This window comes from Felis catus, chromosome B2 (assembly GCF_018350175.1).
Source record: "Felis catus isolate Fca126 chromosome B2, F.catus_Fca126_mat1.0, whole genome shotgun sequence".
In the NCBI taxonomy this organism is placed as follows: Eukaryota; Metazoa; Chordata; class Mammalia; order Carnivora; family Felidae; genus Felis; species Felis catus.
Window position 1 is genome coordinate 150,086,872 of NC_058372.1, and position 25,297 is coordinate 150,112,168.

The following is a 25,297-nucleotide window of genomic DNA, read 5'->3' on the forward strand; positions in this document are numbered from 1 at the left end:
CAGGTGGCCCAGAGGCCCAGGTGGCCGCTGGGCCCCGCTGGGCTTCCTCACGCTTCTGCCCCCGGTGGTCTTGGGCCTGGGTACTTCCTGCACGGGGGCCAGACGGGCAGCCTGGGACACCTGTCCCCCGACCCTGACCGTCACCGTGTTCTGAATGTGCATGTGCCTGTCATCCCCACCTGCACCTGCCCAGGGCTGGCCCATCACCTACCTTGGTGATGTGTGTGTGATGAGGGAGATCGGGTGACCACAGTGACCCTGGCCATCCCTCTTGGCCCATCCCCCATGGCAGCAACCTCTGACCACACGTGAAGGTGGCTAGAGCAGCCTCGCTTCCCTAAGCAGATTTGGAAAATGTGGGCTCCACGGAGCACGAATGTTCCTATGTGTCCCCCAGTCCAGGCAGCACGAGGACACGGCGCGTGTGCACAGGACAAGCCCTCAGTGGCAGCGCACGTCCCCCAGGTGGGTTAACCACCGCCCAGCCTCCTGGCTCAGCAGCACCGGTTGGGCCAAGTACAAATGGGAGACGTGTATTTAGGTCCTTTATTACACGTGCCGGTGTGCACACACCCAGATTTCCTTTCACAGAAAGGGTCAGGAAGCCCGGCCCGGGAGGCATCAGACTTGCCGTGTGCATGCGTGTGTGCACACACGGACCCACACACGTGCACATACATGTGCACACGGACCCACACACGTGCACACGTTCCCGTGCGTGCATGCACGCGTGTACACATAGGTGTGGACCCATGCACATATGTGTGCGTGCACGGACACACTCGCACATACATGTGTGTACATGTGGACCCACCTGTGCATGTGCCCCCACACACGTGTGCACCCACACACACGGGCTCAAGTTCTGCCCTCTGTCTCCAAAATGAGCCTGAGCTGGCCGCGCCGGCGTGCCCTTCAGGGCACGAGCACGGGAGATGGGTGATGTCACAGGCACAGGGCCCTGTGGCAGCGGGCTTCCAGTCACCCGCTGAGTGCTCGGGACTACCAGACGGACACAGGCCAGTCCATCTGATCAAGGGGACAGCAGGTGTCAGATCCTGTGCAGGGCAGAGGCGGGAGGGGCCCGGGTAAAACGAGCCGCACCCTAACACCCGTCAGGCTCAGGGCCTGTTACCACCCCTCTCGCACTGCACCTGCTCCCAGCGCCCGCTCAGGTCTCTGGATGGGAGGCAGGGGCCCACCTGGGGTCGGGAGGCGGCCGGGACGCAGCGCCAGCCCGGCCTTCCTCCGGGGACACAGGCCGCCAGCCTGCTGACGCGCACCCCCTCCGCCAACGACTCCGCTCCATCCAGGTGGCGGCTGGCCGTGGGAAGGCCACCTGGCAGCCGGGCCTGGACCTGGGGAGGGGAGCGCGCCCCGGCCCCGGGAGGCCACCCCGCCTTTGAACCTCCCGCCTGGGAGGACCCCGGTCTGTCCTCCCAGCCTGTGGAGGCTGGCGCGATGCTCCTGCCCCGGTGCTCCAACCACAAGCTGGCCGCTGAGGCTGGGGCCGGGGCCATGCACCTGCCGTCACGTGCTGCCTGCTCACGGCCTCTCAACGCACCGATGGCACAGCCCCGAGGGCAGGGTGCTGTCCCTCAGAAGCACACTTTTCCAGGACCCGCCACGGCATGACCTGTAAACCTCCGCCCCATCGGGAAGGCCACTCGAAGCCCGGAAGTCTCTCCAGCCCCAGACGTGGAGCTTGGGTCCGGGCCGAGGGGGCGGCTGGGTCAAGTCTCCACCCTGCCCTATCTCACCCGCCGCCTTCTGAGCCCTAACAGGTGACCCGTGCTGTGGGAGCCCCGGCCGCCCCTGGGGATGGCAGGTCAGTGACCTGCGTGACCTCTGCTGGAAAGGGACGGGACGCTCAGCTCGGTCTTGGGGGGGCAGGGCCAGGAACATTCAGAATCTGCATCCTGGCTTCTCGGGATGGCCCAGCCGCCTCTCGGGCTCCGTAGGCCCCACAGGGACCAGGCGTCCACGTGCCGCTGCGACTCCAGACTTGGAGCCCTGCGGTGAACGCGTCGTGTGAGGGGTGGGCAGGGGTCACCCACCGGCCAGGTCTGTCGTGGGGTGACAGCTGGGCCCACACCTCACAGAGAGGCCTCCGGGATCGTGAGCAGCAGGGGCGGCAGAGCGGTCTAGAGGAAGCTGGGGCCGGTGCCGTGACAGGTGACCGTGACCTTGGGTCAAAGGCTCCCAGAAGGCTGTGCACCTGGTCCGGCCGTCCACTGGGTGGGGGGGTCCGTGCAGAGGGAACCGGAAGGGTCTCTCCCACACGCGGGAACAGCCAACATCTTCCTTCCAGAGTGGACGGGTGGGGGCCTCCCCCGAGCCACCTGCAGACGGGGTGGCCACGCCTTGACTTCTGCCTCCTGACACTAAGACAGAAGGAGTCTGGACTCATCGTGGAGGGCACGAGAAGTGGGTCCTCCTACTCCCTCCAGGCTTCTCCATACAGCTGGCGGGTGAACCCATAGGAGGAGGGTATCGGTCAACGGGGCGGTGGCGGGGCCTCCAGCACACAAAAGGGCGGGGGCCAGGGACTGTGGACCAAGCCCTGCCACGTGGATGCATCCGTGCTGTGTAGACAGAGCCCACGTGGACGGGCCGTGCTGTGTACACGGAGCCCTGGGCGGACAAGCCGTGCTGTGTGGATGAGCCCCCCGTGGACGAGCCGTGCCGTGTGGATGAACCCCCCGTGGACGGGCCGTGCTGTGTAGACAGAGCCCCGGGCAGACAAGCCGTGCCGTGTGGATGAGCCCCCCGTGGACGAGCCGTACCGTGTGGATGAGCCCCACGTGCAGAGCCACACCTCTGGGTGTCTACACCACAAACTCTTCTGGGAGCTGGTCCTCCCTGCACAGGACCAGGGAGAGGCATTTCGAGGACCTCACTCTGCAGGGTCCCGGTGGTGCATGGTCCAGGCCGTGGCAGTGCGGATCTGCCTCCGGGATCTGCAGGGGACAGCGTGAGTGCGTCTGCCTTCCCGCCCTGCCTCCTTGTCCTTGTCCACCCCTCCAATTCTGTCCTACCTGCCCTGTCCTCCCTGCACCCTGCTGGCCCACTGTCAGCACAGCCTGGACAGGAGGGGATTCCCAATCCCTTGTGTCCGCTGCGGGCGCGAGCCCCTTGGGCAGGGGTGGGGCACAGGCAGTGGCCCCTCTGTTCTCAGCCAGGGCAGCTCAGGGAGGGAGTGGCTCCTTCTGCGTGGGCCCTCCCCCTCCTCTCCTGTCCTGAGGAGGCTCCTACAGGAAGGGCTTGGGTCCCCCTCTGGGGACCTGACATGGAGTCCACACCCATCCCGAGGGGACTGGGGGCTACGTGACAATTGGGGCGGGACACAGCCCTGAGCTGTTTTCTTGCTTTGAACTCATCAGACCTGGTTACTATTTGATAGATCTTAGGAAGATCCAGAAGCATCCACAGAAGTCAAGAACAGCCTCCCCCATTTCACGTGTGAGGAAGCTTGTTCAGTGCCCAGGCTCTGAGGTGGCCGCCCCGGGTCCCGTCCAGGTCAGGGCCCAGCTAGAGGCCACCACGCTGAACTACCACAGCCATGCAGGGAGGAAGCTGGGGCCGGTGCCGTGACAAGTGACCGTGACCTTGCATCAAAGCAGCAGACGGCCACGCGGGACCCCTGCATCCAGGACAATCATCGCCTTTTGTGGGCATGTCCCATCCATCATCTCTGGGCCCAGCCAGCCACCTGCCCAGGGCACTGTGGCGCCTGCCCCATCCCTGGGTCTAGTCCGTCCCTCCCTGGGAGTCACGTCACAGCCTGATATTCTCTCTGTCCAGGGCGCCACCCCCAGGTCAGCTCTGAGCCAGGAGGGGAGCCCCCAGACTACCCCGGAACCACTGCCCTCTGCCCCTCCTCCTACCCCTGGGGGCCTGGAGCAGCCCCTCAAGCCCTCACCACCCTGGGAGGGTGGACTCCGCCATCCAGCGAGCACCCAGCCAGGAAGGCGGGGTCCCTGGGGAGCCAGCGCCCCCCCCACCGCCTTGTTCCCCCAGAAGCCTCCCCTCCCCGCCCCCACTGAGGTCCGGGGCTCTCTAACTGGAGGCCTGCGGTGGGCCTGGGCGGGCAGGAAAACAGGTGCAGGAGCCCAACATGGACCCACCCGGGGACATACCTGGTGTAGGGCCTCCTCGCTGCGGCCCCACGTCCTGATCAGCCCGACCTGCACGGCCGCCAAGGGCTCCTTGCAAGAGGCTGTGGGAAGGGCGGGGGATGTGAACGGGGCCAGAGACAAGCTCTTACCTCGGTGGAAGGATGACTCTTCCCCTGGGGGGCCCTGACTCTGACTCCTCCCCTGGGGGGGCCCTGACTCTGACTCCTCCCCTGGGGGGCCCTGACTCTGACTCCTCCCCTGGGGGGGGGCCCTGACTCTGACTCCTCCCCTGGGGGGCCCTGACTCTGACTCCTCCCCTGGGGGGCCCTCACTCTGACTCCTCCCCTAGGGGGCCCTCACTCTGACTCCTCTCCTGGGGGGGGTCCTCACTCTGTCTCCTCCCCTGGGGGGGCCCCTGACTCTGACTCCTCCCCTGGGGGGGCCCTGACTCTGACTCCTCCCCTGGGGGGCCCTCACTCTGACTCCTCCCCTGGGGGGCCGTCACTCTGACTCCTCCCCTGGGGGGGGTCCTCACTCTGACTCCTCCCTTGGGGGGGACCCTCACTCTGACTCCTCCCCTGGGGGGCCCTGGCCCTGACTCCTCCCCTGGGGGTCCTGGCCCTGACTCCTCCCTTGGGGGGACCCTCACTCTGACTCCTCCCCTGGGGGGGGTCCTCACTCTGACTCCTCCCCTGGGGGGGCCCTCACTCTGACTCCTCCCCTGGGGGGCCGTCACTCTGACTCCTCCCCTGGGGGGGGTCCTCACTCTGACTCCTCCCTTGGGGGGGACCCTCACTCTGACTCCTCCCCTGGGGGGCCCTGGCCCTGACTCCTCCCCTGGGGGTCCTGGCCCTGACTCCTCCCTTGGGGGGACCCTCACTCTGACTCCTCCCCTGGGGGGGGTCCTCACTCTGACTCCTCCCCTGGGGGGCCCTCACTCTGACTCCTCCCCTGGGGGGACTCTCACTCTGACTCCTCCCCTGGGGGGCCCTCACTCTGACTCCTCCCCTGGGGGGCCCTGGCCCTGACTCCTCCCCTGGGGGGGGTCCTCACTCTGACTCCTCCCCTGGGGGGGGTCCTCACTCTGACTCCTCCCTTGGGGGGGACCCTCACTCTGACTCCTCCCCTGGGGGGCCCTGGCCCTGACTCCTCCCCTAGGGGGGCCCTGACTCTGACTCCTCCCCTGGGGGGCCCTGACTCTGACTCCTCCCCTGGGGGGGGCCCTGACTCTGACTCCTCCCCTGGGGGGGCCCTGACTCTGACTCCTCCCCTGGGGGGCCCTCACTCTGACTCCTCCCCTGGGGGGCCCTGGCCCTGACTCCTCCCCTGGGGGGTCCTGGCCCTGACTCCTCCCCTGGGGGGGGGGTCTTCACTCTGACTCCTCCCTTGGGGGGACCCTCACTCTGACTCCTCCCCTGGGGGGGTCCTCACTCTGACTCCTCCCCTGGGGGGACTCTCACTCTGACTCCTCCCCTGGGGGCCCTCACTCTGACTTTAGACCCGGAGCTTTCCTGCACCCCGTCATCCAGTGGCCTGGATCTGCAGCATAGTGAAGAGGTTTTCTGCAGTCACACACCTGGTCACGCGTGCTCCCTACTGAGGTGTCTGAACCCCCTTGAATGTGGGAGGCTGTCCGTGGGCCTCCTCGCTCAGGGGGTCCTTGGCTGAGGGACGGGGAAACCGGGGAAGGGTCCCAGCCCTCCCCACCCATGGGCTTGCTCCGCCCCATCCTTCCTCAGTGGCATTTGTCCAGGCACAACAGGCCCTTACGGGGCAAACCGCGGATCAGCAGTATTGTTCACACTGGACTGCAGACCGCAAGCCTGGACACAAACACAGACAGCAAACCAGACGCTAGGTGTCCACAGGTGACTCCAGGGGACCCTGGGTGGTCGTGGGTGGCTGGGACCTGCAGCTGGTCCCCACAATTGCCCATCACGTCCACCACCCAGAGTGCTGCAGACGGTCAGGGGACAGTGGAGCCAATGGGACCTTCCCGGGGTGACAAGGCAGGGCCCCACACCCCTGGACACCACAGAGGTATCCCTGGGGACCCTGGGTCCTAGATCTCCTGGAAACCTCTTGTCTTGTGAAGCTAGAGAGGAACGTGGCTGAAACACTCCCTGATGGCCGGGCGATGGACGACGGGCACCTGTCAGGTCAGGCTCCCTGAAAGTCCTGAGGGCCCCTCGTGACCCGCTGCAGAGACGGCTGAAGGACCCCCACTCCACAGCACACCCGCAGGGAGGACCCCATCACGCGGTCTCTGACCCCAGGCCCTAAGGCCGCCTCGTGGTGCTGGGGGGTCAGGCCACACTGGGGAACTGAGGGGCCACACGGGAGTCATGGGCCCGTGCACCCGGCCCCGCTGGGGGGTCAGTGCCTGTCACTCCAGCCCCACAACACTGGCCCTACTGGGGCTGGCCGGGCACACACTCACCGTCTCCCCGGTCCTGGGCCTCCCCCTCGCGCCCGCCTCCGCGGCCACCGTCTGTGCCATGGCTCCTCTGGCTGGTGCTGGGGCTGCAGGGTGGCGCCTCCCCACACACGGCCTCGGTGCCCCAGGGCTTGTCCACCGACACCCCCCAGGGCTCCGCGGGCCCAGCGTCTGCCTCGATGCCTCGCAAGCGGGGGCTACTGCTGCTGTCAGCCGAGCCGAGGGACGGGTGCTCCGGGAGCTGCCGGCCACCACGCCCGCTGCGGGGGGAGCCCGGGGAGCCCTTGTCACCCGGGTCTCGGTCCAGGTCCAGCGTGTCGCTGACGTAGGACTCCCGATAGTGCTGCTTCTCTGTGTGGGGACAGGAGGCACAGCGGGGAAGAGCGGGCTCGGAGGGGACACAGGTGCAGTCTTACATGCCTGGAGCCACAGGGTGCCAGCGGTGACCCCGGGATCCTGCCCACGCCCCCGGCTGGCGCTGAGGCCCAGGGGACGCAGCGTGGGGGGAGGGAAGTGCCACCCAGGGATCAGGGCCCTGTGTACCCGTGGCATTTGTCACCCACAGCCAGTAAGCTCCGGATACGTGCCAGTGTCAGGGACCCCAAGCAGCCCCCGCATGCGAGCGGACATGCTCACAAGCGCACGGGCACACACGCACACTCGTGTGTGCACGGCCAGGGAGCCCAGGAGCCCCCCAGCCCCTCAGCCTTCCTGCCACACCTAGAGAATTCCTTCCCAGAATTCAAACTGTCCCCAGGCCCCATCCTCAGAATCGGCCTCCTCCCCCTTCCAGAGGACACAGGAGCCAAGAGGCCGCGCCCCCCAGTGGGAAAAATGAAAGGTGTCCAGAAGCAGCCCGGGCGGCCCCCCCGGTGCCCGGCCGCGGCCGGGGCGCACCTTCCGCCTCCTCCAGCTGCTGCAGCCTCCGCAGGGTGGGTCGCAGCGTGAGCCGCAGCAGGTGGGTGGCGCTGAACAGCCGCAGCAGGTGGCCGGAGCGCGAGGCGCAGCCCGTGTAATACACCAGCTTCCGCGCCGACGGCGGCCCGTCCGGCTGGATCTCCAGCCTTTTCCCCTGAGCGAGGAAGAGGCAAGATGTGATCTTACAAGAAAACCACGTGACAGCGAGCGTGTTAAACAGGGGCCGTGACCCCAGATAGGAAGCCGCCCTCGTCCCTGTTTGCAGATCCCGTTCCCGCGCGCTGGTAGGCGGTCAGAGGCGCACAGCACCCCGCGCTCAGGCACGAGAGGGCGGCCCCGGAACATCGCGGACGGCTCGACACTCCCCTCAGCCCCCCGACGGCCGCGTGCGGGGCAGCAGTCCCAGGACGGGACGCCAGGCCTCAGTCTCGCCGTCCGGAGGAAAGGTCCACTGCAAGTCTGCGTCCAGGGCCCTCCCCGTCCTGCGGCTCAGCCCCGAGGGCCGGGCGGGGCCCAGGGAGGCCTCCCGAGGCCAGGACCAAGGAACGGGGGCATCTGGAGGCTGCAGCGGTGAGCTTCCGTGACCTGATCCTCATCCCCCTTGTTTGCTCCACATCAGAACACCAGGCCACCGGCAGCAAACATGCCCTGTGGCCAGGTCAACAGGGTCAAGCCCTAGACGCCCCTGGGTGCCGGGTCTCAGGCTGTGCCTGCTCCCCACGGAGGATGAAGCCCTCCCGCCTCGATCCCACCAGACACGCACCAGAAACACCAGCTTCCCGATGTGGGACCAGGGGAAGTCATAGAGCAGCTTGGGAGCGTGGTCCGCCTCCTGCAAAACCGCAGAGAGGTGCTCAGGACAGCCGGCCAGAGGATAGACCCAGTGCAAAGGTTCAAGGGGAAGGGTGGGGGAGGGCGGTGCACGGGGAGGGGTGGGGAGGTCGGGGGGAGGGGAGGAAGAACAGAAGGGGAGAGGACAGACAGGGAGGGGAGGGGAGGAGGGGAGGAGGGGAGAAGGAGGAGGGAGGGGGAGCGTGGTGGACGAGAGGGGTGAGGAGGTTGGGAGGAGTGGAGGGGAGGGGAAGGGAGGGGAGGAGGGGAGAAGGAGGAGGGAGGGGGGAGCAGGTGGCCACTCCAGGGGCTCTTCCCTAGCACCTGATAGACTTGCATTCCCTTGAGGGTCAGTCCCAGGACGATGGTAGGCCTGTCCTCCTTCTTATCCTGAAAGGACGCCAACTTCAGCGGGGCGACAGCCTGTGCCCGGGGTGGGGGTGGGCCCGCCAGGGATGAGCAGGGTCCCTCTTCCCCTCTGATGCCGGAGGCCTGTCAGCCACCTCCCTGCCTCCTTCACCCCCTCAGACTTTTATGTCTCCAGATATCTGAGCCCCTTAAGCCCCGGTCACGGGCCCGGGCCCGGGCCGGCCAGCCGAGGGGACGCCGTCCGCCCGCCCTGTGCTGGGGTCGGCGTCCTGGCTGCCCACGGGCTCTGCTCCTCCGGGCCCCTCGGGCAGAGGATCTCCGAGGCGGCCCGGACTCCCAGTCCCGCCGGGGCTTGACCCTGTCGACCTTGTACAGCCTGAAGAAGTGGACGGGCACGTCCTCGAGCCGGCAGGCCTCCCTGATGAAGCGCAGCACTGCCTCCTTGGGGTCGAGGCCCCGCTGCTCACGGTGCACGGCGGGCGCGTGCCTGAGGATGTAGGCGCTGCCCCTCTTGGCAATGATCTGGGGAAGAGGCCGCGGGCCTGTGAGGCCCTTCCCGCTTTCCCTCCGCCCCCTGCGGCCCCTCATCCTGCCCTCCCCTCTCGGGGACTCCGCACGGGGCCCGGGGGGCAGAGAAAGGGCTCCGCCGGGCTCCGCAGCCTTACCCACTGCGGAAAGTAGGCTTCCGGTTCGAAGTACCTCCCCACGTGGACCAGCTCCCGGTGGTTGCCCAGGTCGGCCTGCAGCCCGTAGGCGGCCAGCAGGAAGTAGGCCTCCTCGCGGTAGGTGCACTCGGACCTCAGCACACGCTCCTTCAGGTGGCAGTAGTACAGGTGCCTGGCCGTCTTGTCGCTGGAAGGCGTGGGTGGCCTTGGTAAGAGGCCAGATCTGGCCCTGCCGGATGGTCCCGACACAGCCTGTGTCCTCCTGCTGCCCCCGGCCCTTCCAGAACCTTCCCCACAACCACCCAACCCCCACTCTCCAGAACCCTCCACACAACCACCCAACCCCCACTTTCTAGAGCCTTCACCACAACCACCCACCCCCACTCCTGCCCTCCTGCAGGCTGCAGGTGCAGGGACTACCGTGTCCCCAGCACACTGACTGCATGCGCCTCACACGCCTGGGCTCACCCGGTGGGCTTTCACGGGCCCAGAGAATTCCTCTGACATCACGGAGTTACCTTATGACCCTGCCGTCCTCCACGTAGTACTGCACCCTGAGGAAGCTCACGAAGGGCGCTCGGGGCCTCCCACCCTGCAGGGGAAGCGCAGCGAGAAGACGCGGGCCGGATGGAAAGCGCCCAGGAGCTGGCAGCGGGACGGTTTCCACGGCCAGCGCCCCACAGGTGTCACACCGGCTCCCGCTAATGCCCAGGTGGCGACAGCTGGGCACTTTCCTGATTTCCGCGATGCCGTGACTTCTCAGAAGGAGACCCCTGGGCGTGCTGTCTGCAGCGCTCAAGGGCGCCCCGCACTCTCACCCCCCCCACCGGCTCCACCAGCGGCAGCTCTGGGGCACCGCGGGCAGCCTCGCGGGCGGGCCGGCGTGTCCCTGCACCAGACACATGCATGGCCGCCCTCGGGTCCAGGGCCAGTCACTTACTTTGTGCACTTGCTGCTTCCAGTCCTTGGGGAAGTACTTGCTGATCTTCTGCTCCAGATCCATGAACATGAACTCGTTGTCTAAGAGGACAGGCAGGGCCTTAGCGCCACAGGGACCCTCAAGGGGTCAGCTTGTCCCGCACCAGCAGGGAGGAAGCCTAGGGCTGCCTCAGGCCGTCAGGGGCGCAGGAGAGGGGGCACTTTGGGGCTGTCCCCCCGCTAACAAGAGCACAGTGGTCTCGATGCAGACGGCCTGAACTCAGGCCGAGGGCTGGCCGTGACGGAATGGACACCTTCTTTCTCCCCCCACCCCCCGTTCATCTGCACATCTTGGGGAAACGGTGCTCTATACGGATAACCCTGAAGCCCCCCAATTAGAGATGAGAGCCCCCCCACCCCGAGCCACGAGAGCTGCCCGCAGGTGGTACCATCCACTTCCTCCCTCGGGCACACAGGTGACCAGGCACCCCCCACCTGAGGCCACGCCCTTCGGAGCCCTGCGGGCGGCGCTGTCTCCCACGCGCGTGCGCAGTCCCTCCGGCTCTCCTGCTCTCCCCCAGACCCTCCACAGAGCCCGGGGGTCTGCAGAAACCAGGAGCTGGGAGGTCGCGGAGGCAACCCCAGGGCAGAAGACAAGGCTGGGTGGCTCCCCACCTCCTTCTGCCAGCACACCCCACTCTTGGCTTTCATCCATTAGAGCTCCAGGAAGGGTTTCTTCTGGACCCAGGGCTCTGCTCCTGGACAAGTGTTTCCAGAACCCCGGACACAATCGGCTCCCGGACAGCAGAATCCGAGGAACAGACCTAGCCTGGGGTCCTGTACACTGTTTGCTCCGGAAAGAACAAGAGTAGACCAGGATTCTGCTCGCCCCTCTCTCCCAGAGAAGGCCAAGTGAGTGTGTGCACGTGTGTGAGTGTAAATGCGTGTGCATACAGTGTGCATAGTGTGCATGTGTGTGAGTATATGTGTGTGTGCCCATGCATGAGTATGTGTGTGTGCATGTGCACGGAGCTGTGCATGTGTGTGAATGTTTGTGAGTGTGTACACATGTACATGGAGTGTGTGCACATGTGCGGGTATATGTACGTGTGCGTGCGTACATGTACATGTGAAACATGTACACATGTGTGAGTGTGTGTGTGTGGAGTGTGTGCACGTGTGTATGTGTGTGCATATGTATGCAAATGCGTGGAGTGTGCACGTGAGTATATGTGTGTGAGTCTGCACTGAGTATGTGAGCATGCACGGTGTGTATTTAAGTGTGTATGAGTGTGTGTGTTTGTATATGTGTGTGCATGCCTTGTATACTTGTGAGTGTGCGAGCCTGAGTGTGTACACATGTGAGTGTGCTCAGAGCCGCGTGCACTCGCCCAGATGACCTGGATGCACATGAGAACACTCGTGTCCCCGTGGCCCTGAGGACCCCCCCCCCCCAGCCTTCCCAGAAGAGGCTGGTGCCCCGGGCGGCGGGTCCCCTGGGTGGGGTCGGGCAAGGCTGACTTACCTCTGACCACGCTGAGGCCAAAGAAGTGGGCTTCTTTGATGCTGGTCACATCACACACCCGCTGGAAGAGCTCACGACAGGTGGCCCGCACCTGCAAGACGCGGGTGGAGGCTTAGGGCCCCTGAAAGGGGTGGGCGTCCAGTGGGAGCATGAGGACCACCGCTGCTTGCCACCCAGGGTCCTCGGGGACCGCCCGAGCTGAAGACTAGTTCCCCCCACGCCCAGCAGGGCAGAAGGCTGCTCTCCGGGTCCGGGCCGGTGCAGGGGGCTGCCCAAGGACGGGGTGTGGGATTCTCCGCGCGCCCCAGGCCATCCTCCGCCTTTCTCCTCCCCGCAACCAACCTCACCCAGGCCACTCCTGAAAGCGGGCCTGGGGTGGGGGTGCGCCCGTTGTGCCTGGGGACTGGCTTCTTGGGACCCAGAGGGGCTAAGGGGGTTTCCAGGGTCCCTGGCCCTGCCCGGTGAGCCCCGAGGTCTCGGTCTCCATCTCGGTCTCGGCAGGCCGGGCTGTGAGGTCTGAGCCTTGTGTCTTCAGGGCCCCGGCGCCCTGCCTCCCGCAGCGGCCTTCCCGCCTCTGCCTCCCCACAGGGCCCCGAGGCGGAGGCCCCACCTGCCTCAGGGAGCACCGCCCCGCCCCCCAGCTCCCACTCTCGGGGTGGGGAGCCGCCTCGATTCCTGCCTACAGGGAGCCTTCTTCTGTCTACGCAGGTAAGGGCCGCCTCTCTCCGGTAACATCTGTTGTCCAAGTCGGGTTATCCAAATGACACTTCGTTTCACCTGGAAACGGAGCCGTCTTAACATCAGACATCCAGCAAGTTCGTATTTCCAACTTCTTTCCACTCTGTTGATTGGACCCCGGACCCCGGAAAGGGCCGGTGCTGGAGCAGCTGACGGCGCTGCCCGGGGCCGGACCCCCCTCGCGTCTCGGCTTCCGGCCGCTCCTCTGTCCCCCGCGCTTCCCGGGCTGGAGGGAGGCGCCACACGCTCTACGTGCCCTCGTGGCCAAGCCGCGTCTCTGCTGTCCTCTGGGTGGAAGATCCTGGTTCGAGGCGGGCAGCCCAGGCTCACGGCCCTCGGGGGGAGAGGACACGTCCTCGTACAGACGGTGCGGGCCGGAGCGGGGCGGGCCCGTGTGCGCAGCACGGCACCCGCGGGCTCTTGCCAGCATCGCATCTGCCAGGAAAGCGGTGCCCCTGGGCTCGCGCAGCCTCTGTGGTTTCTGGAAGTGTCTCTACACCGTCTCAAGTCAGATGACGAGTCTCTACTTTTTAGCGGCGAGTTGCCGTGCCGCTGGTTTCGTCCTCATCCACTTCGTGTGGCAGCGGATGTGGACTGAGCTCTGCCGTGGCGGTACGTGGCCGTAACTTTCTACCACCTGGATGTTCAGACAGGTGGGGGCCACACACGGGGCCGCCCCCACGGCTCACGCGGCGGGCACACCCTGAAAGTAAGCTGGCGGGGTGTGGGTGCCAAGCTGCGCGGACGGCCTCGGTCACCCCGTCACCGGCTGAGACTTGAGACCTCAGTCGGCGGGTTTCACTCTTCGCTCCCTCCTCCTCCTGCTAAAACCCTACAGCGAAGCCGAGGAAACAGGTGAAAGCTGAGGTCCGGGCTCCCTGTGTCGGGGCCACAGCCCAGGCCCGCCCCACCCGCCTCTCCCCACCCAAGTCCTCCTAGTGCCCCTCCTGGGGCCTGAGGGGTCTCAAAGGAGGCAGGGACCCCCGGAAGACCTTCTGATCAGCTCCAGCTTCTCCCCACCAGACGGGTAAACCGAGGCTTGGAGAGAGTCCAAGTCGTTAACGCCAATTGGCATTGACTTAAACGCGGAAGCGTGTCCCTGAGCAGGTAATTCCCGGGGGACTTGAACTACGCCATCGCCAGCCAGCCAGGCAGCCGTCCTGCCTGTAAGAGCATTGCACACCCCCCCACCCCCGACCCCGACCAGTCCTCGGAGGTACAGCCCCTCTCCGCCAGCCAGTCCCACCTGGTGCTGGTGCCACGTTTTCATGGACACGCTTCCCCTCAAGACGCAAACCCCTCTCTGGGCCTGGCTAACTTTCCAGGGGTTTTCCTGCCCCTCTCAACCCACCCGGAACGCGAAAGGGGACGGACAAAGGGGACAGACGTTCCTGCTCCGATGTCCCTCGGTGTCCCCAGGAAGGACATGCTGGCTGTGTCCACCAGGGACCCTCCGCTCAAGGGTTAAGTGGGACGGTGTGCGTAAGCCCCCCGCGGGTGCTCCGCGTGGGGGCTTCTAGTACAGAATGGGGAGGGGCGGAGGCAGCTGAGGGCAGAGGGTGACAGTAATCTGGACACCAGAGGCCGCCTCGACTAGGGGAACTTATCACCTCACTTTTCACCTAGTTGGTAAAAACTGGAGAGGACCACCATTCCCCAACCGGACCTGACCTGTCCTGCTAACGACCCACCAGCAAGGACTGAGAGAGAGCAGCGCGAGTCAGAGCCCGGGAGGCTCCAAGGCGCCAGCATGGCACCACGATGGGCCCACCCCTCTGCCCGCCCAGCGGGCCCCCACTCATGTTTGCTCCACGACTGTCCCCACAACCCCGACGGCTGATGCACAGCGACGGAGACCGGCACCCCTGGCCCGCCCTGCCTCTTGTCGCCTGGAGAAGCCCCGTGGAATCTGGACCCTGACCTCCTGATTCTCCCACTGAGGGACGGGGCCTCGCCACGGAGGGAGGGCAGAGCAAGAGTGAGTCTGCGGGGAGACCAGACGGTGGCTGACACTTCTGTGACCGCGGGACGCCACGAAAACCACCCCCTGGGGACCGCCCTCCCTGGGGTGACCGGTGGCCCGGGCAGGGACAGCTTGGTGAGGGGACCATGACTGCACAGGGCCGTGTGGGTCCTCTGGAAGGAGGTAGCCTCCTGGTTATCCGTCTGGCTCTTAAACGACTGGACCCTCTGATGGGGTCTGTGGAAGAGCCACCAGCTCTGTAACAAGCACTTCTGAACTCGCGCCTTTGCTCAGACGGCCACCCCCAGAGATGCCCCAGCGCGTCTTTGTCTGTGTTTGAGATGGAAGTCCCGTGGTCTCGGGGCGCCCCCGGCTGGCGGGTGGCACCAGGTCAGGGTCCGGGGCCTCCGTGGGCCACACCGTCCACAAGTGCTACCAGCCGCGCGTGGGCGTTGGGAACAAACTGCTGAACCGACGGGCTGTGTAACCAGCCTTCCTCGGGGAAGGGGCCCGGGTAGGGGGTGGGTAGAGGCGAGGCGCGGCCTGGGGGGGCTGGCGCTCAGAGGGGAGGCAGGCAGCCCCGCGGCGCCTCCCCGGGACTCCCCGGGGGCAGGTGGACAGCGGGCCTCGCAGAGCGGCGGGCGTCCCTGGGGGAGGGTGTGGACTTCAAGGAGGAAGGGCACAGGAGTGTCATCGCCCTGAAGACTCAGGCCAGTCGGGGCCTCGGAGATTTCGATGGAAGCCGGGGCCACCCCAGGAGCTGAAAGTGGCCAGTGAAGAATCAAAGGGAGAAGGGCCCAGAGGACTCGACCGAAACCGAGGAGACGCCTGTACTGTGCGCGTGTTTCGAACGCCGCGAAGCTTTGGCGTTTGGATGGAATGTGCCGCAAAATGCCACTTCTGGTCAACAGCATCCTTTTGTTGGGAGACGGGACCTGTGGCAGTGTCTCTGCCCACCTCCACGATCACCCCACCCCCGCGGTCGCCCCCGCGGTCGCCCCACCCCCTCCCCTCCCCTGCACTCGCCCCCGCAGTCACCCCTTCCCCCTCGCTCACCCCCACAACCAGCCGCAGCTGCTCCCGCGTGGGCAGCTGCACCAGGACGTCCCTGGGTTCCGAGGTCATCCCGCCGTCTTAGGGGCTCTGGTGGCTGCACGCAGGCTCTCAGGAGGACCCGGCCCCCTCCACGGCCTCCTGCGGGGAAGGACTGGTCAGGGGCACGCCACCGGCAGGGAGGGGCTGAGCTTCGGAGCGCTGTGCACCAGCCAGGTGTCACCGCCACCTGTGGGGCCCTCCCCAGCCACCTGGCCACGGGTGGGGAACGTAACAGCCCAGACTCACCCGGATTCAGGTTTTCTGGGGACCGGGCACCTTGCTAACTCCTGGCTGGGAAATGAGTGGAAGCCCAGCGGGGCCAGAAATCCAGCCGGTGGCTGGGCCGGGACAAGGTCCAGGCTCATAAATAGCTGTGCAGGTAGATTGGAATGCAAATAAACAGTGTCAGGCGGGCCCGCCCTCCCCTCCCCGGCCTCCAGCTGCCTCTCCTCCCCCAGGGACCACCTCACAGCTCCCCTCGGCCCCAGCCAGCACGGCCCCCTCCTTTCCAGGGACCAGAAGAGATGTCTCGTAAAAGCCCACGACAACAGGAAAGCCAGGAGGAGGATCACTGTGCAGGTTCCTGGAGGAGCTGGAGGGAGAGAGAGCGCAGAGCCCGCCGAGCCCCCCGGCCCAGAAAGGCACCTCGGGGATCGGGGTCGGGGGATGGGGCGCATGCCCAGGTCCCCTGTGGCCCCCTCCTGCAGAGGGGAATGATCACTGTTCCCTAAACAGATCCCACTCGTCCCCTTTAGCAGCAGACGCTGGTGTTAGTTCTGTGCCGGCTCCTGGCCCAGGGTCGCCTGCCCCAAGGTGAGTGACACCTGTTATAGGTGAGGGCGGGGAAGCCGCTGCCTGTAAACCCTGCCCCTGTGGGAAGACCCGGCGGGGCTCAGGCTGGGATCAAAGTCTCCAGGTGCCCTTGCTCTGCAGGCTCGGCCAGCAGGAGGCGCTGCTGTTACTGGGGTGGGCAGGGGTCCCGGGAACGCGGTTCCTGCTGCCCCATCTGCCCTCGCCCTATAGGTGCTGGTGGTCTGGGCCCCTTCGCCCAGGCTGGGGCCCTGGGGGCTCCGTGCGAATCTGAGCGGCCGCTGCCCGAGCTCTCTCCAGAGCGGATGCAAAGCTATTCATCATCGGACACACGTATGTCCTTTCAGGGGGCAAGTTAACAATTTTAATTAAAAAATTTTTTTAATGTTTATTTATTTTCCAGAGACAGAGTGAGACCAAACATGAGGGAGGGAGGGGCAGACGGAGGGAGACAGAATCCCAAGCAGGCTCCAGGCTCCGAGCTGTCAGCACAGAGCCCGACTCGGGGCTCGAACCCAGGAACCGTGAGATCGTGACCTGAGCCGAAGTCAGACACTCAGCCGACTGAGCCACCCAGGCGCCCTGCAATTTGACAATTTTTAAAAGGCAAGTAGCCCCCGTGAACAGACGGTAGATTTCATGATAGTCACTGCCTTCCGGTGGCCTGTGACCCCTGCCTCACGGTCACCAGGGCCGCGTGGCGACGAAGGACGCGGGAGCCGCTCCTTTCAGGAGCGTCGGGGCCCACGACAGGACTCCGCAAGGCTCACACGTGCACACGTGCGCACACGGCCCGGGCAGGAGCAGGCCGGGGACGCGGAGGCGGCGGCGGGAGGGAAGGAGGGCTGAGAGCCGGTGTCAGCGTCCCGCGCAGCGGGCGCTCAGAGCCGTGGCGCACCGGGCCTCAGCTTTCTCCCCCGTACAGTGAGGGTGACGGTGCCCCCACCTGTTGTGAGGGGCTGGCCATGTTTTAGGGGACATTTGGCAGATGCGCTTTAAACACCCCTGGTGAGGAAAAAAAGGGAGAGGAAAAGCAGCCCCGTGTCCCTGCCAATAGACGTGACTACGGGGTTCTCACCGAGATGGAAAGCCCCCGCCCCCGCCCACCCGCCTCCCACGGCTCCCGGTGGAGGCTGCGTGACGTCATCAAGGCGTGGGAGGTCATTTCCTGGACACGCTGCTGGGCCCTCAGCCCCCTCCCACTGCCCCCCCGCTGTCCTCCTTTGGAAAACACGTGTGGCGAGTCCCCAAAATAAGCCCGCTTCTAAACACTCAACTGTCTCCTGGACACTCGCATGGGGGGGGGGCGTGCGGGGAGCGCAGGGGAGGAGGCAGCTCCCCTCCACCCTGGACCCTCCCTCCTGCCGGCCCTGCCGGCCCCTCGCAGGCTGCACTCGGCGTTGGTCTCTGCCCAGGTCTCCCCGTGCTGGAGACTGGCTTCGTCCTCTGGCACAAGGGGGGTCCGCTGACCATGTTCTGAAAACAAAGCTCCGGAAAGGTGAGTCCCTCCAGTACGTGCTTCACAAGCGGAGCGGGAGCACCGTTCAGCGATGCCAGGGAGCGGGGTGCTGGTATGTGGGCGTCAGGCATACTCTGCTGCCCGAGGCCGCACTCTGTGGGGCTCCGCGAACAGGCAGCACCCATGGAGCAGCCAGTAGGCCTGCGGCCGCCCGGACGGGAGCTCCGCACACGGGCACGCGGTCTCCCTCCCGTGTGATGGGGACGCCGCACGCCTAGGTGGTGGCGGTGGCACAGCTCTGGGATCGAGTAACACGCGTTACGTCGTTCGCTTCAAACGAATGCATTTTCTGGTATTCAAGTCATAGCCCAGTAAAGCGTCAACGTACATAACAGGTTCTAAAGTCCCAGCAGACCCACCGATCACTCGACAGGGGGCACGAGTGCACGCGCCGCCACGGCCGTGACCCCGCCCGGCAGGCACGTCGCGGGCACACGCGGGGGGAATGCACGGCCTTGGTGGCGGAGGACCCTGGGTTGCCGGCACCCTGCACGCCTGGCCACACCGGCCGCCCTTTCCCACGCCTCCCGGGGCCCCTTACTGGGGTGGTTTGCTTATGGTCATGACGAGCCACGTGAGGGCTGAGCACTGAGTTCAGAGGTCACACTGCTGAGTTAGGGGCTGGCCACCCCTCACCTATGCTCCACTGCCTGGCTCGTGCATGCTCTGTCACCCGCAGAGCGTCACCCTGCCCCCGTGGGGGTCCTCACAGCTCCTGTGGGCCCGGGACAGCCTCGTTTGCTCATTTTATGAGTAGGGAAACAGAGGCACAGAAAGCAAAGAGGTTTGTCCGGAGCCCCGGCTACCGCACTGCTAGGACCCAGAGCTGCCGAGACCTTTCTGGAACCACGTGGAAAGTACTCGTGGTTAACAACTCTGGAACGGGGAGGTCAGCACTTTGGAAAGCACAGGACATCTGCAGGGCGTGGGGGCAGGGCGGGCGGGGGCTCTTGGTCCCCGAAAGGGCAGGGAAGAGCCGGCCAAGGAAAGGAAAAGGCAGCTGGGAGGCTCCGCGTGACCACACAGGGCTGTGTTTTGCTTGCTGCCTGGTCAGGACCCTTGACCTCAATTAAAACCTGCAGCCCAGCAGCCGGGCGCGTGGGAGGCCGGTGTGGCCCGAGCGGGCCCTTCTTTCCACGGACGTGCCTGCTGCCTCGCCCCTCCCCCTCCCCCGACCTCTGTGCGGGTTCCTGGGCGATGTGCTTCGGGGACGCCGCGCAGTCTTGGACAGACCCCCGTGTCTTCCTGTGCCAAGCAGCAAGCACTGCCCCCCCCCATCCTGCAAGGGACACGGGCCCCTGGGCTCCACTGTCCACCCACGGGCCCCGAGCCACACAAAGTCACAGCGCGCCTCGGGGCACAACTGTACGGGGACACGATGGTGACAGTAGAGGGAAGGAAGGGGGCCCGGGGACCTCGGGAGCCAGAGGCGGGTGGGGGATCCACGTGGCAGGACTCGGGCTGTGAACGTCACACCCACAGGAGCACGGGGCCCTGGTAAGCGGTGGCCCTCAGCTCAAGGTTGCCTTGCCCTTTGGGTCACGGCCACGCAGACTCTTGTAGAGACAACAGAACCCTGTCCAGGCACAGGGCCACACACGGAGGCTGAGGGGCGCGCCCGGAGGTCAGACCGCCCCCTCCCTGTCTGAGGGGGAGCGGGCCTCAGGGACATGGCGGTGGACGTCACTGTTCAGGCAGGCCCTGGCTAGTGGGGGCGGGGGGCGGTTCAGGCAGGCCCTGGCAGGGGGGTGGGGGCGGGAGGGCAGGGGGTGAAGCCTGGATTGGACTCGGGTGGCCTGGGAGGGCTCGGGGATAGCGGATGGCGAGGAAGGAAGGAGCCGCTGGAGACGCGCGATGGCCTGGTCCTCTTCACCGCACCTGCCTCCAGGCACACGGCCCGTCCAGGGCCTCCCGTGGGTCTGCTGCCCACACGCAGCCCCGGACCCTGAGGTGCCCCTGACCTTCCCAGAACACCCCACGCTCCCAACACATGTCCCGGTGGGGCCTAGTCGTGGGTGGCTTTAAACAGCACTTGTGATGAGTAGATGTAAAATGTGCAACAATTATGAGAGAGGCCTCCTGGCCATTAGGGTGCTCCGTGGGGTCCCAGGCCTCCCACCCCCAATCACCCCAATCCTGCCCCCAGACTTGTCCTGATCACACAGGAGCCCCCGTCCCCGTCCTTCCCTGTCCCCTCCCATCTGTCCCCCCATCCTTTCCTGGCGCCCTCCCCATCTGCACCCTGTCCTTTCCTGGCCCCTCCCATCTGCCCCCTGTCTTTCCCTGGCCCCTCCCATCTCTTCCCCTCCCCACCATCCTTCCCTGTCCCCTCCCATCTGCCCCCTGTCCTTCCCTGTCCCCTCCCATCTGTCCCCCCCCCCCGTCCTTCCCTGGGCCCTCCCATCTATCCCTCCCCCCTGTCCTTCCCCGGCCCCTCCCATCTGTCCCCCCCATGTCCTTCCCTGTCCCCTCCCCATCTGTCCCCCCATCCTTCCCTGGCCCCCTCCCATCTGCCCCCCATCCTTCCCTGGGCCCTCCCATCTATCCCTCTCCCCCTCCGTCCTTCCCTGTCCCCTCCCATCTGTCCCCCCCATGTCCTTCCCTGGCCCCTCCCATCTGTCCCCTTCCTTCCCTGCCCCCTGCCCCATCACCCCCCCTTCATCTTCCCGAAGCTCCCTCCCCCACTCATAGCTGCACCCAAGGCCAAGGCTCCTGGACTCCTAGAGGCCCGTGTGAGGTCCCATCATTTAAGGGGGTGAAGCAAGACATCTTCCTCGTTCCACCCCACCCCTCCATTTCTGGGGGGGAGTCCCTGTAGACTATGACAAGGGGAGTCCCTTGTCATCCTCTGGGCCCTCCCACCCAGGAAACCCAGAACTGGGGGCCACTGAGGTTAGGGGCACAGACAGTGTTTGGTGTGTGCCCGAACCTGCCCCCCCACAGGACAGCAGGGCTCCCACACTTCGGGGCCCCTCGGGGGAGCTGGCTGGAGTCACACCAAGGGCCCCCTCACCCCGGACAGGTGGCAAGCTAGGGCCAGGCCATCGTCACTGCCGGGAACACGAGACAAGAGCGGGAGGCTCACGGGCTGGCCCCCCCTCACCGAAGGCTGCTCCTCACTCCTGGGGGGGCACCTGGTGGGGCAGCAGAGGTGCCCTGGGGTCACCCCAGTCCAGCCCTGACACTCGAGCCCCAGGGCCGGGGAGGAAAGAGCGCTGGAAAGGCAGGTGGGGGAGGCGGGCCGCCTGGCAGAGGCCCAGCCAGCCTTTCGGGCTCTCTGGGCCCAGACTCCCCTGGAGCTGACGGCGCATTCTTAGAATTCTCCCCCGTCCGCCTCCTCCTTGCGCACAAACGCTGACCCTGAACCCCGCCACAGCTACTAACAGGAGTTAAAGGTTGGCTGTGACGTGGAGGGGAGGGCAGGAGCCCTGAGAGGGCTGTGTGGACAGACAGACACACGGGCAGACGGAGCCTCTGGGCTCCGAGCTCCCCCCGCCGCTCACCGCAGCAACAGGAGCGCCTGCCTTACGTGCTGGAGACACGTCAGTTACCCCAACAGCGTGTGACCCACTTGTCTGTGTGTCTGTCTCCAGCTGCCTTCCACCCCTCGGAGGCCTGGCTGCCAGCTGCCTTCTCAGAGGTCATGCCCTCGCGGGGAACCTGGTGACTCCCAGGGACACGGGAGCCACCGCTCAGGGTCTGGGGTCCCATCTTCAGCACGGTCCCCGTCACCGTGCCAGGCGATGGCCAAAGCAGACCGGCTTTTAATGTGCTTTACTGTTGCTGTGAAAGCCTTCCCGCCCGCACCAGGCCAGACCCCCGCCTCCCCCAGGGCCCCAGAACACCTTGCAGGCAGGGGAGAATCGCGTGTAGACTGGGCCCTGGGCCGTGGAAACTGCGAAAGCAGGACTCCGCCACTAGAGGACGCGGGAGGAGCCCACGCAGCCTGGAAAGCGCACACCGGCCCCTCCGGGCAGCCCTGGCCAGCGAGCCCCCCCCAGGCCACTCCGACACTTGGCGGGGCCGCTCCTTCATTTATTCAGGGGGCGGCTGCCGAGCGTCCCTGCTGAGCTGCCAGGCGCTGGTCGGTCACTGAGGAACAAAAACAGCCCCCCCGCCCCCAGAACGACATGACATTCCGTCCTTGGCGTCTGCTCAGGACAGAAACCTTGGGACCCCCTCCTCCGTCATCTCCCCCAAGTCTGGGTGGTAGCCAACCCCGACGGCTCTCCCTCCCAGACACGCCCCCACCTATCTGACCGCCTTCCCGCCTCCACCACCTGCTCACACCTCTCTCACCTCCAGCCCGGACTGTGGCAATGGCTCCCAAAGTCCCCCTCCTCCGGACTCGCCCCCACACTCAACACCGCAGCCTCCAAAATCTTGCTAAACAGGGGGCAGATCCCCACATTCCTGCCCCCAGTCCAAAAATGGCTTCCACCTCCCTCAAAGGAGAAGCCAGAGCCTTGAAAGTTACCGTGGCCTTTGAGCCCCTCCAAGGGCTGGCCTGTTTGCTCTCTGGCCTCCCTGCCTGCCTCAGAGCTCAAGGTCATGGTCGTCACGCGTGATCCCCTGCCTCTGAAGTCAAGGTCACGGGCGTCACACAGGCGCCCCTGCCTCTGAGGTCAAGGTCACGGTCATCACACAGGCTCCCCTGCCTCAGAGCTCAAGGTCACGGTCGTCACAGGTGATCCCCTGCCTCTGAAGTCAAGGTCACAGGCATCACACATGATCCCCTGCCTCTGAAGACAAGGACATGGGCGTCACACAGGCACCCCTGCCTCTGAAGTCAAGGACACGGTCGTCACACAGGCTCCGCTGCCTCTGAAGTCAAGGTCACGGTCGTCACACAGGCGCCCCTGCCTCAGAGCTCAAGGTCACGGTCGTCACAGGTGATCCCCTGCCTCTGAAGTCAAGGTCACGGGCATCACACATGATCCCCTGCCTCTGAAGTCAAGGTCACGGGTGTCACACAGTCTCCCCTGCCTCTGAAGTCAAGGTCACGGTCGTCACACAGGCTCCCCTGCCACAGAGCTCAAGGTCACGGTCGTCACACAGGCGCCCCTGCCTCAGAGCTCAAGGTCACGGTCGTCACACAGGCGCCCCTGCCTCAGAGCTCAAGGTCACGGTCGTCACACAGGCACCCCTGCCTCTGAAAGTCAAGGTCACGGGCGTCACACAGGCGCCCCTGCCTCTGAAGTCAAGGTCACGGTCATCACACAGGCGCCCCTGCCTCTAAGGTCAAGGTCACAGTCATCACACAGGCTCCCCTGCCTCAGAGCTCAAGGTCACGGTCGTCACACGTGATCCCCTGCCTCTGAAGTCAAGGTCACGGTCGTCACACAGGCTCCCCTGCCACAGAGCTCAAGGTCACGGTCGTCACACAGGCTCCCCTGCCTCTGAAGTCAAGGTCACGGGCGTCACACATGATCCCTTGCCTCTGAAGTCAAGGTCACGGTCGGTGTATCCCCTGCCTCTGAAGTCAAGGTCACGGTCGTCACACGTGATCCCCTGCCTCTGAAGTCAAGGTCACGGGCGTCACACATGATCCCCTGCCTCTGAAGTCAAGGTCACAGTCGTCACACAGGCTCCCCTGCCTCTGAAGTCAAGGTCACGGTCATCACACAGGCTCTGCTGCCTCTGAAGTCAAGGTCACGGTCGTCACACAGGCACCCCTGCCTCTGAAAGTCAAGGTCACGGGTGTCACACAGTCTCCCCTGCCTCTGAAGTCAAGGCCACGGGCGTCACACATGATCCCCTGCCTCTGAAGTCAAGGTCACGGTCGTCACACATGATCCTCTCCCTCTGAGGTCAAGGTCACAGTCATTACACAGGCTCCCCTGCCTCAGAGCTCAAGGTCACGGTCGTCACACGTGATACCCTGCCTCAGAGCTCAAGGTCACGGTCGTCACACAGGCTCCCTGCCTCTGAAGTCAAGGTCACGGTCGTCACACATGATCCTCTCCCTCTGAAGTCAAGGTCACGGTCGTCACACAGGCTCCCCTGCCTCAGAGCTCAAGGTCACGGTCATCATACAGGCACCTCTCCCTCTGAAGTCAAGGTCACTGTCATCACACATGATCCCCTGCCTCTGAAGTCAAAGTCACGGTCGTCACACAGGCCCTCCTGCCTCAGAGCTCAAGGTCACGGTCGTCACACCGGCTCCCCTGCCTCAGAGCTCAAGGTCACGGTCGTCACACCGGCTCCCCTGCCTCAGAGCTCAAGGTCACAGTCATCACACAGGCTCCCCTGCCTCAGAGCTCAAGGTCACTGTCATCACACATGCTCTCTCCCTTCTCCCAGCCCGTCAACTGCAATGAGCCAACACATTTTGCATTACACTTGACTATGACCAGCCTCAAATGGAAATGTCAGAGTAGACCACGTGAGGTTCCTTCCTAATTTATGTTGTTTTACAAGATTGCTCAGCTTTTGTGGACCAACTCCAAGGCTTTCACTTGGTCCCAGTGGTGGAAGTTCCCAGAACTGGGAATCGAGACACAGTCACAGTCTGTGTACAGAACGTCTGACAAGGCTCGTGGGTCTTTGCCACGTGCAAAGCATGGGGTCTAGAGGCGAAAGCGTCTCTGGAGGCTCCGTGGACTGAGCACTTGTTTGGAGTAAAGTAAATGCCATCTGAACCTTCATGACGAGATTCTCTCCACAGCCACCAGAAGAGCTGCTCTTTGTGACGACCTGGAGCTTTCTGTGACCTCTTAGGAAGCTGAATTCGGGTGCAGATCAGTCCGAACTAAAGAGGCAAACAAACCCGTTTTGTCGAAGCGCGAAATGAAAAGGGTTTTGGCCTCCCTGTGTCCCCTGTTCCCTTCGTCAGGCATGGTGCTATGCAGTCATGCTAAACAGGGGTCCTCAGCTGCTGGTGTTCCATCGGGACACTCCTAAGACATGTCTGTGCTGCACAGGTGACCGTGTCCCCACCCCTCTCACTAGTGGGTGGCCTTGGGGAGTTAGCTTCCCCAGACTAGCAGCCCTTGAACCCCTCTCCCCTCTCAGCTATGGTTTAACCGCCCAGGAGCCTGGCCAACACCTGACACTGAACCTCACATTTTATTTAAGTGCATTTTATATTTATGCTTTAACTCTCCCAAATCTCTCACATACACAACCCCATAAGACAAAAAGGCCGGTATTGTGTCCATTTTACATTTGGAGGAAACCAAAGCCCAACAGGGTAAGGGAATTGCCCAGGAACACATGGATCAGCGAGGCTAGAAGCAAACTGGGCTGCCGTGTGCTTCCGCCCTGCCCCCACACCCCCCCTCCACGGTGCCAGGTGCGCCCCTTGGTCAGGCCGGGGACCTCCCAGCCCTGACCCCCAGGACGGGTCCTGCATTCTCAGGGGCCTCTGGACCAGAGCTCCCCTGGGTGCT

General features: G+C 64.9%; 1 protein-coding gene across 15 annotated transcripts in view; it reads right to left on the bottom strand.

Moving 5' to 3' along the window:
• Positions 1–532: 532 nt before the first annotated feature.
• Positions 533–25,297, bottom strand: part of FRMD1 (FERM domain containing 1) — a 28,035-nt gene continuing 3,270 nt past the window's right edge. The window contains exons 2-14 of one of the 15 annotated variants that reach the window (XM_045058383.1): positions 15,824–15,948; positions 15,539–15,676; positions 11,782–11,872; positions 10,279–10,358; positions 9,857–9,930; positions 9,339–9,567; positions 9,031–9,195; positions 8,629–8,694; positions 8,237–8,305; positions 7,453–7,627; positions 6,559–6,906; positions 4,140–4,219; positions 533–2,960 (exon numbers count right to left, since the gene is read on the bottom strand). In XM_045058383.1, coding sequence (XP_044914318.1) covers positions 2,829–2,960; positions 4,140–4,219; positions 6,559–6,906; positions 7,453–7,627; positions 8,237–8,305; positions 8,629–8,694; positions 9,031–9,195; positions 9,339–9,567; positions 9,857–9,930; positions 10,279–10,358; positions 11,782–11,872; positions 15,539–15,607 — 1,578 coding nt within the window. In that variant the 5' untranslated portion in view covers positions 15,608–15,676; positions 15,824–15,948 and the 3' untranslated portion in view covers positions 533–2,828. The other 14 variants (XM_045058384.1, XM_045058386.1, XM_045058385.1 and 11 more) reach the window with 14 other exon arrangements.